Source organism: Euphorbia lathyris, chromosome 1 (assembly GCF_963576675.1).
Source record: "Euphorbia lathyris chromosome 1, ddEupLath1.1, whole genome shotgun sequence".
Lineage (NCBI taxonomy): Eukaryota > Viridiplantae > Streptophyta > Magnoliopsida > Malpighiales > Euphorbiaceae > Euphorbia > Euphorbia lathyris.
The window spans coordinates 114,489,043-114,504,908 of record NC_088910.1 but is presented as its reverse complement, the minus strand read 5'-3'; the positions used below and the strand labels follow the sequence as shown (position 1 = coordinate 114,504,908).

Here is a 15,866-nt window from a genome sequence, read left to right as displayed (position 1 = left end):
AACACGGGAAAAACAGAACCCAAGGACAAATTACATCCTTACAACTCTACTACGGACAGAACCCATGTGATCATCTGAGAGGATTTCCTGGAGGTCTGCAGGAGGCGCACCAAACTCATGGTGACCCAAAGAACAAGAACCTACGAAGTTCGCCAACCAGTCAGCCGCTCTATTCCCTTCCCTAAACACATGAACAAACCGAATATCCCAATCCATGTCACGAAGAGAGATACATCTGTAAATAAGCCAGGAGAACGGATGATGAATTGCGACCGTGTCCGTCATGAAGTGCAGCACCACTTTGGAGTCAATCTCAATCACCACCTTTTTAAGGCACTTCTCCCTGGCTAAGATTAGACCAAAGTAAAGGCTCCAAAGTTCAGCGACAGTAGAAGTACAGAAGCCAATATTCAGTCCAAACCCACTGCCCCAACATCCATTCATATCTCTTATAAGTCCCCCCGCAGAGGCCATCCCCGGGTTACCTTTACAAGCCCCGTCAGTATTTAGCTTCCACCAACCGTCAGTATAACAAAACCAACATGCCAAAACCTTTACTTTACATCAACAATTATCTAACCTAGCGGCGATTTCTCTTGGAATCTAGCGGCATTTTCTCTTGGATTTTCAAGCGGCGATGTCTCTTTGATATTCATGTAATTGATTTTCTGCTTGGTTCCGCGGAGCGATTTCTCTTGGATTTTCTTCTCTCCTCAAGCGGCGATTCCTAGGCGATTATGGCTATTTGAAGATGCAGCAACCATCGGTCAGCGCCGACGGATGAGTCTCGGAGGTCTGTTCTCGCTTGTGAGGTTAGTGATTACTGTCAACTGAATTTTATAATTGCATTGCCTTCTTCTTTCTACTGTCATGGCCGCCTCCGAGCAGGCCCCTCCTCTGAACCACACTGCCATCCCTCCCCTGGTTCCACCCGATGGTGGAGGCTTGCCGCGAATGAGTCACCCACCTTCACCAAAGTCCTACAGAGATGCCGCTGTCGACGAAACGATGGAAGACCAACCCAGAATCCCGATTGACCTAAGAGCCAATGGTATGGGAAAAATCGATTTTGACGAAGGTAACCCCCTCTTTCCTAATATCACTATTGCTCCTGCTTTGGTCCAAGAATGGTCGAAGGCTTGGAGTAGTGCTCTGATTATGAAGATTTTAGGTCGTAATGTAGGCTTTATTGCCTTGCGTACAGGAACCTTGGAAATCTGGAAACCAAAAGGCAAGATGGATATGATGGACCTAAGCCACGGGTTTCATTTGGTCAAATTTCAGAATCCTATGGATAGGGAGCATGTTATCTGTGACGGACCTTGGATGGTCCAAGGTCACTATTTAACCGTTCGTACCTGGTCTCTTACCTTTGTGCCATCTGAAGCTACAGTTGCGTCGACACTTGTGTGGGCCAGGTTCCCCGAGCTTCCCTTGCAGTACTATGATGAAGATTGTCTAATGTTGATAGGTAACTCGTTTGGGAAAGCTGTAAGATAGGAATACAGTGGGGAAAGCAAAAGGGAAATTTGCGAGAGTTGGAGTTGAAATCGACCTATCCAAGCCTCTAACTGCTCAATTTCGTTTAAATGGCAGTGTCTATCGTATCGAGTACGAGGGGTTGTATGTTGCTTGCACCAATTGTGGTCGATACGGACATACAAGAGAGGAATGCCCTAATTTGAGTACCTTGAAGAGTACAGACGTGATACCTCAAACTTCAGCTTTGCCTAGTACTTCTCGACTTCTAGTGAATCCGTTAGTGCTGTTTTGGAGGCAGGAATTGGGAAGGATGAAAATGACACTGCAGCTGAGTCTGTTAAGAATCAAGTTTCTCACAAAGAGTCGACCTATGGTGAGTGGATGATAGTGCCCAAACGAAAATACACACCCCGAGTTCCTAAACAAGTTGCTACCTCTGAGAAGACCCCAAGCTCCACTTCTGCCCCTTCTAATCATACCCCACAAGGCCAAGTGCAATACAAAAAGAATGGTTCCAGGGAGGCGAAAAACAAAGGTGTTGATCTTGGAAATGGAAACATCAATAAGGAGTTTACTTTCGGTGCCTCTAAGTCTAGTGGTGTGGGGGCTCCTAAACCTTCTTTTAGAGGCCCCCCTGGCTTTCGTGACCTTAGCTCCCATAATATCTTTGGGGATCTGTGTGATGAAGTTGTTGATGCCTCTATGGATGTCGACAAAGCCTACAGGGGCAAGGAGAATGGTCGTAATCCTGATGGCTCTCAGGCAGCAATAAACGAAGTAGAGCTGGTAATGTTTCTTTAGAACCTCTTCTATCTAAATACTTGAATATGATTGCAGTTGAAGGAGGTCAGTCCTCTATTGTGCGAAAGTCCCGCCCACGCAATTGGTCTATTGCGATGTAGAGCAACAATAGCTTTCCTTGCTGTTTTTTTTTCTCTTTTTCTTTATCTTAATGATTATCTCTTGGAATTGCTTCGGAGCCGGTGGTAATGAGTTTCACCGGGCTCTGCGTCATTTGTTGTCTGTGCACAAGCCGGATGTGTTAGCTCTCATTGAACCTCGTCTTCCCTTTTCGCGGGCGAAGGACCTGAGGAAGAAATTGAATTTTTCGAATGTGGATGTGGTAGATACAGAAGGTTTTAGTGGTGGTATTTGGGTCTTTTGGAACTCGTCTAAGTACAGAATTACCGTTCTTGCTAAAAATAGACAGTTTTTGCATACTCAAATTACTTGTGTGGGGGTTCCTTTGCATGATTCCTCATTCTTTGCCACCTTTGCTTATGTTCGTCCCCAGCTTACTTTCAAACGCACTTTTATGTCTGAAATGATCACCCTGAAAGCCAGTGTGTTGGGTCCCTGGATTGTTGTTGGAGACTTTAACCGCATTAAGTCTATGAACGAGAAACATGGTGGGTCCTCGAGTGTTCTTGATCGGTGTACCCTTTTCTCTAACTGGATTAATGATATGAATTTTGTGGATATGGGTTTCTCGGGCCCGTGTTTTACTTGGTTCAGGGGCTCTTCTCCTCGTACCCATATTGCTTGTCGCCTTGACCGTGCTTTATGTGATACTTCGTTTCGTAATTTGTTCCCGGAGGCCTTTGTTCGGCATCTTCCGAGGAACCGTTCCGACCACGCTCCTATATCTGTGAGTCTCCGCCTTGAGAAGTTGGGTCCTAGCAATAAGCCCTTTAGATTTGAAGCTGCTTGGCTCAGCCATGAAAACTTCAGACATTTCTTCAGCTCGGTCTGGGATGGGTCAGTGAGAATTGGCGATAGTCTTCAGAAATTGATTCCTGAGCTTCAGAGTTGGAACAAAGAGACGTTTGGGAATATCTTCTCTAGAAAGAGAAGTTTACTACGGCGCCTTATAGGTGTTCAAAAGTGCCTTAATGATCGGATCATAGGGGGGCTGATTGGTTAGAAACTAGACTCGTGAGGGAGCTTGACATTGTTTTATTGTAGGAGGAAGTCATTTGGCATCAGAAGTCACGCGTGAAGTGGTTGTGCTTTGGGGATAAAAACACATCTTTCTTTCACATGTCTACTTTTATCCGTCGATGCATGAACAAGATTGAGGGCCTTAGAAATGATGCTGGGATTTGGGTTTGGGATGCTTCTAAGCTTAAAGAAATGGTCTCGAATTATTTTGAACATCTTTACACTGAAGAACTGGACTCTCGGCCTATTTTGACTTCTTGTAGTACGTTCCCTGCTTCCCCTAGCACGGCTATTGCTAACCTCTCAAAATCTTTTACCCCTGATGAAGTTCGGTTGTCTCTTTTTGATATGAGTCCTTTCAAAGCGCCTGGTCCCGATGGCTTCCAAGCCGGGTTCTTTCAGAAGTTGTGGGCCTCTGTTGGGAATCAGGTCTGTGAAGCTGTTTGTTTGGCTCTTTCTTCAGGGTCTATCCCTTTAGGGTGGAATAACACATTGCTCACCACCATCCCTAAAATTGCTAATCCGGAATTGATCTCTCAGTTTAGACCCATCAGTCTCTGCAATATGTTATATAAGACTATCACTAAGTGTATTGTTAATAGGCTCAAGCCGTACCTCCGCACTGTTGTTAGTCCTATGCAAAGCAGCTTTATCCCCGGACGTCAGATGTCAGATAAAGTTATTCTTCTTCAGGAAGTGCTCCACTCGTTTAAAAAGAAGAAAGGTAGAAAGGGTCTCATGGTCATGAAACTTGACCTCGAGAAGGCGTATGATAGAATCTCGTGGGACTTTCTTAGAGATACTCTCAATGTGATGGGTTTGAATAGGCAGCTAACTGATCTTATTATGAACTGTGTTTCAGGGTCTCACATGCGTGTTCTGTGGAACGGGGAGCAACTTCAGGGATTCAATCCTTCTCGTGGTCCTAGACAGGGAGACCCCCCTATCCCCTTACTTGTTTGTGCTCTGCCTCGAAAGGCTTAATCATCTTATTTCTGATGCGATCCGGGATGAGGCATGGCACCCTATTGCTCTTTCCCGCGGAGGCCCTCTGTTATCTCACATCTTCTTCGCGGATGATATAGTTCTTTTGGCTGAAGCTAATATGAATCAAGCTCTCGTAATCAGAGATGTTCTTCATCGGTTTTGTGCAAGCTCGGGGCAAAAAATCAGTCTGCAAAAGTTAAGAGTCTTCTTTTCCTCTAATGTCTCAAATGTTACTAGCAGAGGCATTTGTGATATTCTTGGGTTCTCCCAAACTAATGATCTGGGTATGTACTTGGGAATGCCCCTCCTCCACAAACGCGTCTCTAAGGAAACTTACAAGCACGTGATTGATCGAGTGCATTCTAAACTAGCCGGGTGGAAAGAAAAGTGTATGAACTTTGCCGGTCGTCTCACCCTTGTCATATTGGTAATCTCAGCTATTCCTAGTTACTCTATACAAACCACTCTCCTCACTAAAAGTATTTGCAACAAAATTGATGCTTGTAACCGAGGGTTTCTTTGGGGGCTCTTAAGGAGGCCAACGTCGAATTCATCTTGTAAATTGGGGTACTGCTGGTTTGAGAAAAGCCAATGGAGGCCTTGGCATTAAGAGTATGCGGCGCTTCAACTTAGCAATGATTGGAAAGCTTAGTTGGAAAATCCTTGTGGATAATGACTCGCTCTGGGCTCAGGTTCTCCATGCTAAATACTGTGGTCAGAGGGTTGGACTTAATAAGTTCCAAACGAATCCTTCCCATTCTTCCACTTGGAAAAGCATTGTGGCGGGCAGCTGTGTGATAAAGAAAGGAGTGGGTCGAATCATTTTTAATGGCAGGGATACCTTGTTTTGGCAGGATTGCTGGTGCGGTAACGTTAATCTAAGTTCTGTTGCGATTATTCCTCTCCCTGAAGAGATGATGACTGCTACGGTCTTTGATTATTGGGACATCGAGAACAACTCGTGGCTTTGGTCGGTCTTTTCACATTTCGTGAGTGCATCTAACATGCTCCGAATCGCTGCCTTTGCTGTTTGCCCGGAAAGCCCTATCAGTGATTACTGGTACTGGCCTCAATGCTCCTCTGGCAGTTATGAAGTCAGCACGGGTTATGAGATAATTGGGAGTGAAGACACTAGTAACCCTCGGCCTATCTGGAGCGTGATTTGGAAGCTTAACCTCCCGGAGAAAATTAAATGTTTTTTTTTTGGCAAGCTTCTCACAATGCGATTCTTTGTAACGTGAATAGAGTGAGACGACATCTGTCCTTGGATGCTTCTTGCCCTCGTTGTCCGGTCCCGGAAAATCTGCTACATCTGTTCCGTGACTGTGCGGTTGCTCATCGCTTTTGGTGTTCTGTTATACCTCACAGCTTCTATCATAATTTCTTTACTGTTGATCTTCATGCTTGGCTTTTGGAAAACTTGAACTGCTCCTTAGTCTATAAGAATATTCCTTGGTCAATATTTTTTGGTTTTGCAGTTTGGGGGTTATGGAAAGGGCGCAATGACTTTATTTTCAAAGGGTACTCGATTGTGGTTGTTAATATTGACAATGTGTTGAAACTTTGCAATGAATTTTTGAAAGCTCAGGAGATGTTGTGTGCCAGTTCTATGTTGGTGCCTAAATTGGTTTGGATTCTTTGGACAAAAAGTATAATTAAGCACCTAAACTTTTAAGATCAAATCTTTGATCAATTATTTTTTTCACATTTATTCTTTTATTATTGATTTTATTATGGATCTGACCATGATTTAACTTTTTCATTGAATTTGGAAAAAGAGAAGATCAATATGACGATTCTAATGCTGCAAATCGCAAAATGAGAGGAGAAGATCGAGCTTGGAAGAACTTACTGGAAATTGATTTCTGTAATTTCCTTTTTACTTTTTACTCTCTATCTATCATAATTAATAAATTCTTATTTTTATTTGTCCACGTCAATAGGCCGAATCTTCATAACAATACGTGTCGTCCAAACTCAACGAAAAAGTTCAATAAGGGTCAAATCCATAACAGAGTCAATGACCAAGGGTTCTGGAAAAATAATTGATCAGGGGCTTATCTTTAAAACAAATAAAGTTCAGGGGCTTAATTATACTTTTTGCCTAATTTTTAAGTATCAAATTTCACTTTTAATTTTATGAAAATAAATGTGTATAACAACTCTTATTTTTTTGTTGTATAACAACCAATGTTATCAAGCCCGGACTGGACCGGTTCGACCGGGAACCTGATGGCAGTCCGGTCCGAGCTTGACTGGTTCGATGGAGGCTCTAAAAACCGGTGTGAACCGGTAGTGGCCCGGTTCGACCGGTGGTCAAACCGGGAACCGGCCAACCCGGTTCACACCGGTTTTGACTTAAGGGGTAAAAATAGCAAAAAAAAAAAAAAATCAGCAAATTAAGGGGTAAAAATAGCAAAAGGAGTTCGGGCTAAGAGAGCTCATTTCGGTGTGGCATTCGCGTCGCCCACATCGTGCGGATGCGCGCCTAACCCGATGGTGGAACGACTGCACCCCCCTGCGCGTGAGAGAGCCTTTCCCTTAGTAATTACTTAAAGGCTTGTGAAGACCATTTACTTATACACTAGTTAACATTCTCATTTCTTTCCTATGTGGGATAAGAATGCTTAGTTTATTTTTATCTTCTTCTAAAGCATTTCAAGTGATTCACTTTAAGCGTCAATTTCTCATTCACCACTTGTCCGTTTTGAGTTTATAATATACCGTTAAAAAGATCGCATTTCATAGAATACGTTTACATACTTCAAGCTATTCTAAATTCTATTTATCCGTTATGTATTTAAGTCTCAAGTTGACAAAAAATAACAAACCAAAAGTTGTTTATAATTTGTTTTGGATATATATAATTTATAAAAATAATTTTAAATTAATTATATATTTAATATATATAAATATTATTTATTTATTACGTCATCCGGTTCGACCGATCCGAGCCATCTGATCCGACCAAGTGACCCTTGACCCAGTCACTAATCCGGTTTGACGTCCGGTCCGGTTCTGATAACATTGATAACAACTCTTATTTAATATTTGCATAACAGGATTTCAAAATTAAAGTCGTTTAAATTATCAAAATCATCAATTTGATCCTTAAATTAGTTAAAAATTATTAATTGAATCCTCATGCTAAGCAAAAAATCATTAATTGAATTCTCATCGAAAATTATTTGGTTGAATAGTTTTAGACCTTTTTTCCCAAATCTATTTTGAGCCAACACAAAGATCATCACAGTTAATATCAAATAGTCACAGTTTCTGATTTTAGGATATGACAAAGACTCAATTGATGATTTTTACTGAATTCATGAATCTAATTAAAGATTTTGATAGTTTAAAGTCCTAATTGACTTTGAAATTTTAGTTTAGAGTTAAATGAGTTTTATGACTTTAATATTTTAAAACTATCTCTTTTTATAATATTTTATTCTTTATCAAAATTTTATTCATTTAATTATATTTTTTTTGACAAAATATAAAAATAAACTTTGTGGTTAGTTGATTAGTAAGATAGTACTCTCCGTTTAAAAGTTTGCAAATAATAATATGTATTTATATGAATTTTGCAGTTAAATCATATATGAGTCAATTTGAACCAAAAAACACATGTAGTCTCGTTAATTTATAAAGTTAGACCTTAAATTTTGGATAATTTGCAAAGCCAGTGTTTTTTAATTGCCAAAATTTCCCTCGCCTTGCAGTATTTTTTTATTTAATGAATAAAATGAGATTTTTAATGTTTATTCATGTAAAATTGTATTATTTCATTTGCTAAACATTCTATTATTTTATTTGATATTATTTCGTTTTGAACAAAAGAAATGAGTTGCTCGTAATAAAGCTCGTGATTAAAATAAATGAGCAGCTCACGAGCTAAACTCGTTGACAAGATAAACAAGCTGACTCGTGAGCATCTCATGAACAAACGATCTTCTAAGCGAGCCAAGTTGAAACACAAATTTGAGCTCGAAGCTCGACTCGAGCTCGTTAACATTATGATGAGGCGAGCTTGAGCAGGACAAAACTCGGCTTGGATCGGCTCGATTACAGTCCTAGTTGTAATGGAGCCGAGCTTTGGCATACCTATGTTTGGCTCATTAGAATATTGACAAGTTCGAACTCAATATTCTTTTTGTGAGCTGATCACAAACTTTTAACGAGCTTGTTCACGAGCTTTGTTACCACTAGCTCGTTAGTTTTCTCATAAGTTTATTCATGACTATGTAATCGAGCTTACTCATAAGTTTTTGAGCTAAGATTCGTCATGCGCAAGCTCGTCTTGTTTAAAAATTAAGTTGAAACTAATCAAACTTTTATCAAATCAATATATATTATCCATCTCCATTAAGATGAATCTTCTAGAGAAAACGATAACATGGAATATCAGCCTCGTTGACACTCCTAATTACATCATAGTGCTTTAAACCATAATTTCAAATACTTGAACTAGGAATGCAAACGAGCCGAACCGAGACCGAAGAGGGGTAGGCTCGGCTCGGTTCGATAAGTTCGGAGATCGGGCTCAGCTCGAGCTCGAAGCTCATCAAGCCTGGAATTTTGGAGCTCGACTCGAGCTCGGTATAGGTTCGGCTCGAGCTCAATATAGGTTCGGTTCGAGCTCAAAGCTCGTCGAACGGCTCGTTTTTTTATTTTTTATTTTTAAGTTTTAAATATACTTAATTGTATTTTATTATCTAAAAGCGGCATTCAAAGAATACAAATTTAAACTTCAAAAAAATTTAATAATATTAATAAAAAACTCTCGACCCTACTCACGAGCTTTCGAGCCGAACCCAAAGAAGCTCAAACTCGGACTCATTAAAGCTCGAGCCGATTTCGAACTCGAACTGAGCCTAATCGATCTGAACTTTGACAGAGCCTAACTCGAACAGTTTGCGAAGTAGGCATGCTTGTTTGCACCCCTAACTTGAACGTTACTCGATAATATAAATATAAGTCATGTATATTTGAATAAATTGCTTTTGAGTCATTTTGTTAGGGTGAATTGTCAAAATAGATCAAATAAAATTTAAAATAACATTATTACTTTTTAATCCTTTCATTAATTTATATTTATAATTTTATGTAAATTTTATCTCCTAATTTTATCATCTCATCAATTTTTTTATATATTTTTATAATAATTTTAAGGGATAAAGTACCAAAATAAGCCTACGATTTTTAGAAAAGTATCAATTTAGGTTCGACATACAAAATAGCACTAAAATAGGCTTATCGTTTAAAAAATTGTATCAATTTATGCCTTAATAACGGAACGAAACATGTCATTGATATTACTCCGTTAAGTTCTATCAATTGTATATGGAGGGAGAAATCAGAATTTAACGGAGTAATAGAAATGATGTGTCCAATCCGTTATCGAGCTCTAAATTTATACCATTTTATAAACGTTAAGCCTATATTAGTGATATTTTGTACGTGGAGCCTAAATTGATACTTGCCTAAAAACCATATGCCTATTTTTGTAGCTTATCCCAAAATTAAACGGAAGCAACATAAAACAATACCTCCCATTGAGTGACTTTCCATAACCCCATGTAGATTTGAATCAACTTCATTTTCATGTTCAGATTCATCACCGTAATCTTTATCATCAGTGCCAAAACTTTTTTCTATTATTCTTGCTCTATAATTTCTTTCGTCCATATTCTTCATTGTTTAGAGAAAATTTTTAACTAAAAAGATGATGTTTAGAGAGATGATTAAAACAAATGAATTTTTATTGATTGTTTAGAGAGATGATTAACTAATTATTACTAATTCCAATAATTAAAAAATACTATTAATATATTTTCTTTTCAAATTCATTTAGAAATCGGGTACAATTAATGAAGTTTACAATTCCTATATTCAATTGAGTGTACAATAGGAAAGATGATGGGAAATGAAAATTAATTTACCACCATTTTCAATAAAACATTAAATATATTTTAATTTTAAATTTTAATAACTACTAATAAAAAAAATAAATATGATTAAGGGCAATTCAGATATTTTAATGGATTCTATCCGTTCTATCCCCAACTTTTCTAGGCATTTAGCAATGTCCTAAAAATGGAGAAAAAATTGCATCTCCAGAAAATATTGGAATTTTCATTACTTTCTAGAATTCCAGAAATCTGTAACTCTAAATTCTGGAATTCTGGAATTCTAGTATTTTCTGAAATGCTAGATTTTGGATTCTATAATTCTAGATTCTGAAATTCCAAAAAATACTGAAATTCTAGTATATTTTATGAAATTCTAGATTCTGGAATTCTAAAACAAAAAAAAAAGGTAGAAGAAGGAAGAGAAAATACCCATTCATTTTAACAGGTAGAAATCACACTGTTATTTTGGGACAAAAAAAAATCGTACCTCGTGAAACCACAATTTTTTTTTTAAATTAACCCTTGATTTTATCAGTTTAAAATTTTAAATAAATTCACGTTTCTATTTTTCATATTTTTTTTTTGATTTTTTTGTTTGTTTTGACAAATTATTCAATGGGTTAATGAGTCAACTCGCCTAAGTTGCAATCCTATCCCCATTTATTATATGAGTCGGCCCTTCATGACTCAATTTATAAATAGATCAATCCACTTTATTTATTCTACAGGTTAAACGGGTCGTTAATGGATCATTGACATTTTAACACCTCTACTTGACATGCTCACAAACCGGCAAAATCAAAGATTGGAATTAACGTATTCTAAAAATAAAGTTAATATAAACTAATACTTATTTTATCCATGTCAAAAAGGCGTTGTCTTACTTATAGATTATAGCTTAGTCGATAATGCAAGTTGAGTCTCATAAGAGATCTCAGATTTAATTTCCACGAAATACATCTTTACGAACGGAGAAGTTACGAGCCTTAACTCAAAACATGTCTTAATCCTTGGTTAGAGATGGAGTTATCAGCCAGTTTAAATCCAAATAATAGTGTATATATTAATTACTGTCGGAGTCCACAAAGAATAATATTGTCTTGCTCCAGATTAAACAAACAATTTCTTTTCACTTGCATGTAATAACTCAGAAATTTAACATTTTGATCTAATTGTGCCACAGTATTCCGCCTGCAGCCGATCAATGAATTGTTAAATGACCGATGCGTTACTAACAATTAAAATGTACAGTTTTTTGCACATATAAATAGCAATTATCATTCAACTCTAAACCATCATCCAAATACATATTCCTTTCAATCAATAATTTAGTTTGGATGGCCAAATCAATGAGGCTTTTTTCTCTTCTTTACCCATTATTGCTCACTACGCTTTTCCTGCTCTGCCATTGCAATGACAAGAGAAAGGTATAATATATAGTTTGTATCAGGAACGAGTCTAGAGGGTTCGGACGGGGCTTAGTAATATTGGTTATCGAAAAATTTCATTGAATTTGTTTAATAAAGTTAATTTTTTAGGATGAAATACTTGAAAATTTTCAATTAACACTCGTAACCATTGAAAGACCTCTATCTGTGAATCTGGATCCGTTACTCATTTTATATTATAAGTGATTATTTTACCAATTTTTTCCACTCAAAATAGGCATAAATATGCTAATTTATATATATAGGTTCACATTGTGTACATGGGAGAAAAGCCTCAAGGAGACTTCCTTGCTAAATCCACTCACCATTCCATGCTGAAAAATGTTCTTGGAAGGTATGCCTCTTCTTAATTATGCTTCACTTAATTACTAAAACTTTCAAATGAATTTTATATTTTCACATTATATCTAAAATTTGGCATTTCAAATATATTTGTAAAATAAGACATCCTTCTGTATGTTGAAAAATATTGTATAGAAAAATATTTTTTTGATTTTTCGGTATTTGTTTTGCTTAGAAAAAAAAGTCAACTACAAATTTTAAATTAGTCAACAGAAAAAATTATGAAGAAAATAAAATGATAAAAACATTTTTCTAACTTTTTGTAACCTTACTCCATTTTTTCTTACTCTTTTGAAAATACTAGCTATCCACCCACTTTCTCCCGTTCCGATATTTTAGCCAAATACCGAAATATAATTTATTTTCCAACACAAAATTTTCTCTTATCCAATATTTTCCGAAAAACAAATGAGACTAAGTCATATTAACTTAGTTTGACACTTCAATTTAACTTGGAAAGTTAATTTAACACAAATTGAGGATTGTCCGAGTCGAAAGTTAATTTTGAAAAATTAGAAATTGAATTGAAACTTAAAATTCAATTTAATTATTTTGGGCCAAATTGATCCTTGCATATATCCACTTAGTTTAACTCTTTTCCGACGAATAAAATTGAAATGAAAAACATAAATCTCTTACTGAATGCAGCGGTTCATCAGCCAAAGAGTCATTGGTTTATAGTTATGGAAGGAGTTTTAATGGATTTGCAGCCAGATTATCTGATGAACAAGTCGGAAAACTATCAGGTACTTCTTAGAGCAACTAGAACAACTGAAATTGGCACATTATTTGGATGTTTTCTTGAATGGCCTTATATATGGTTCTTTATAGTTAATGAAACAACAATTTTTTTATTGCAGAAATGGATGGAGTGGTCTCCGTGATTCCAAATCACATATTTAAGATTCATACCACTAGATCATGGGATTTCATGGGTTTTTCTAAAGGAAAACTTTCTGGTTCTCAGCAAGGAGATGTCGTTATTGGTCTTCTTGACACAGGTTCGTATAACTGCTTCTTTGTGTTTGATAAAATTACTGAAAGAAAAATCAACATCACCTGATTCTACTTGCAGGAGTGTGGCCGGAATCTGAGAGCTTCAATGATACTGGAATGGGATCTGCGCCATCTAAATGGAAAGGAATATGCCAAGGTGAAGGAAATTTCACCTGCAACAAGTGAGCAATTTCTTTCTGATCTTTCAATTTGTCAATGCTTGATGATTATTATTAGCTCAATCAACTAATTGTGAAATTTGTTGAAATTGCAGCAAGATCATTGGGGCCAGGTACTACAATAGTGCAAATTTCTATTCTGAAACCGACTTCAAGTCCCCAAGAGATTCTGAAGGACACGGAACACATACCGCTTCCACAGCAGCAGGAAGGGTTGTTAAAGGGGCAAGTTACCTTGGATTAGCTGAAGGAACTGCAAGAGGTGCAGTTCCATTTGCGAGAATTGCTGTGTACAAAGTTTGTTGGTCATTCGGATGTTCAAGCGCGGATATCCTTGCTGCATTTGATGATGCAATTGCAGATGGTGTTGACATTTTATCTGTGTCACTTGGTGCTCCATTTGCATTCCCTTATTTGGATGATCCAATTGCTATTGGATCATACCACGCCATGAAATACGGTATCTTGACCTCTAATTCTGCTGGAAATTCTGGACCTTCCCCATACACTGCTTCCAATGTTGCACCTTGGACATTAACTGTTGCTGCCAGCACCATCGACAGGAAATTCGTTGCAACTGCTGTGCTTGGCAATGGAAAGTTCATAACTGTGAGTTTACTAATACACTTAATGAGACTGCGCCTTTCTCAATTTAACTTTCTTTTTACTAATTCGTGTCTGATGACTGCAGGGGCTATCTATTAATAATTTTATGATGAATGGGACATATCCGTTGATTTGGGGAGGAGATGCAGCAAACTACTCAGCAGGTGCCGATCCTGACATTGCGAAATTCTGCATTGATGGTTCCCTGAATTCATATATAGCAGCAGGAAAGATTGTTTTCTGTGAAACCATTTGGGATGGGTCTGGAGTTCTCCTAGCTAATGGTGTTGGCACTATAATGGCCGACTCAGAGTACAGCAATGACTTTTCTTTCAGTTACCCTCTACCCGCAACAGTAATCAGTGTAGAAGATGGACAACAAGTCTTAAATTACATCAAATCTTCAGAGTAAATTGAAATCCATATTGTTCATTATTAGTTAAATATTTGTTCTGTAAAAAGTATGATTTACTTAACAGTTTCGATCTTTTAGGAATCCCACTGCGACAATTCTAGTCAGTGAGGCTCGGACTGATATCATGGCACCTTCAGTTGTGTCATTCTCTTCTAGAGGACCCAACATGATCAGCCCTGATGTTCTCAAGGTAATTAACTAATCATTATTACTTATAAAATGGGTCTTTGTTTCATGATTTAAAATATTAAAATTGATGCACAAAACAGCCTGATTTGACTGCACCTGGAGTGGACATCCTTGCTGCTTGGTCTCCTGTGTCACCACCTTCCATTTATTTTCATGATAGCAGAAGTGTAAACTTCAATATTATCTCTGGAACATCCATGTCTTGCCCTCATGCTAGTGGCGCCGCTGCTTATGTGAAGGCCGCTCACCCTGACTGGTCTCCTGCTGCTGTTAAATCTGCGCTCATGACAACAGGTTTTGCCTAATATAAATTATAAAACATCCACATCAACATTCTATAAACTGTTCGTTTTAGCTGAGTACAACTCTCACTGCATATTATTTTATGTCATTTGAATAGCTATACGGGTAGACTCAAGGAAGCACAGAGATCTTGAATTTGCATATGGTTCTGGTCATATCAACCCAATTGTTGCAACAGACCCTGGACTGGTATACGATGCATCTGAAGCGGATTACATCAATTTCCTTTGCAAGCAGGGCTACAATTCAACCACTCTCAGGTGGATCACCGGTGATAATAGCAGCACATGCAACGGCGTAGAGCCAGGACGAGCTTGGGATCTTAACTACCCAAGTTTCTCTCTTGCAATTGAAGATGGTCAGACAATTGAGGGAGTGTTTACTAGGACAGTCACAAATGTTGGACTACCAAATTCAACCTACATGCTTACCATATATAGGCCAAGCACCATCAGTATTACAGTTGAGCCCTCTATTCTCTCGTTCTCTGCAACCGGAGAGAAACAAACATTTACGGTTAAGGTTAACGGTCCGATGATTGCCCAGCAGCCTATTATGTCAGCTGCAATCATGTGGACTTCTGGAATTTATGAGGTCAGAAGTCCTCTAGTGATCTACAACATTTTGCCTGGTGCTACTTATTCTACTCCTTATTCTATGCAAGGGAAGTCAGTGAAGTTTGATGGTTCTTCTGTTTACCACAAGAGTGGAATTCTCGGACGAAACTAAACTTAATTTTTTTTAAAAGGGTTCGTTTTCAGTGTTCTTTAAGTTACTGAAACTATTGATTGCCGGAATAAAAATCCTCAGTTGTGAGGGATAGAAATAGAATGCAGTAGTAGATTTAGCAAACCACACAGGTCTGCAATTGATCTAAGGTTATATAACACCTTCTCAAGATTTGGATGCACTGTAAATCTAATTTATTATTGCCATGTTTTAGAACTTAATTTGCTATAACATCCAAGTCTATCAGAGATCATCAATTTTAACAATCCTTCATTGAGATCCCCGACAATTCGGAACAGTTCATCTGAATTCTAATTGTGTTCTCTGGATACATTCAACT

At 37.8% G+C, this 15,866-nt stretch overlaps 1 protein-coding gene across 1 annotated transcript; it reads left to right on the top strand.

The window, feature by feature from the left end:
* The first annotated feature begins 4,528 nt into the window (after positions 1 to 4,528).
* On the top strand, positions 4,529 to 15,714 carry LOC136219156 (cucumisin-like). Its single transcript, XM_066006430.1, has 12 exons — positions 4,529 to 4,694; positions 4,945 to 5,544; positions 5,889 to 6,037; positions 12,013 to 12,101; positions 12,758 to 12,855; positions 12,970 to 13,110; positions 13,185 to 13,287; positions 13,380 to 13,893; positions 13,976 to 14,298; positions 14,384 to 14,495; positions 14,575 to 14,788; positions 14,895 to 15,714. The coding sequence occupies exons 1-12, from the start codon at positions 4,529 to 4,531 to the stop codon at positions 15,524 to 15,526; spliced, it is 3,141 nt and encodes a 1,046-aa protein (XP_065862502.1). The 3' UTR covers positions 15,527 to 15,714.
* Positions 15,715 to 15,866: the final 152 nt, after the last annotated feature.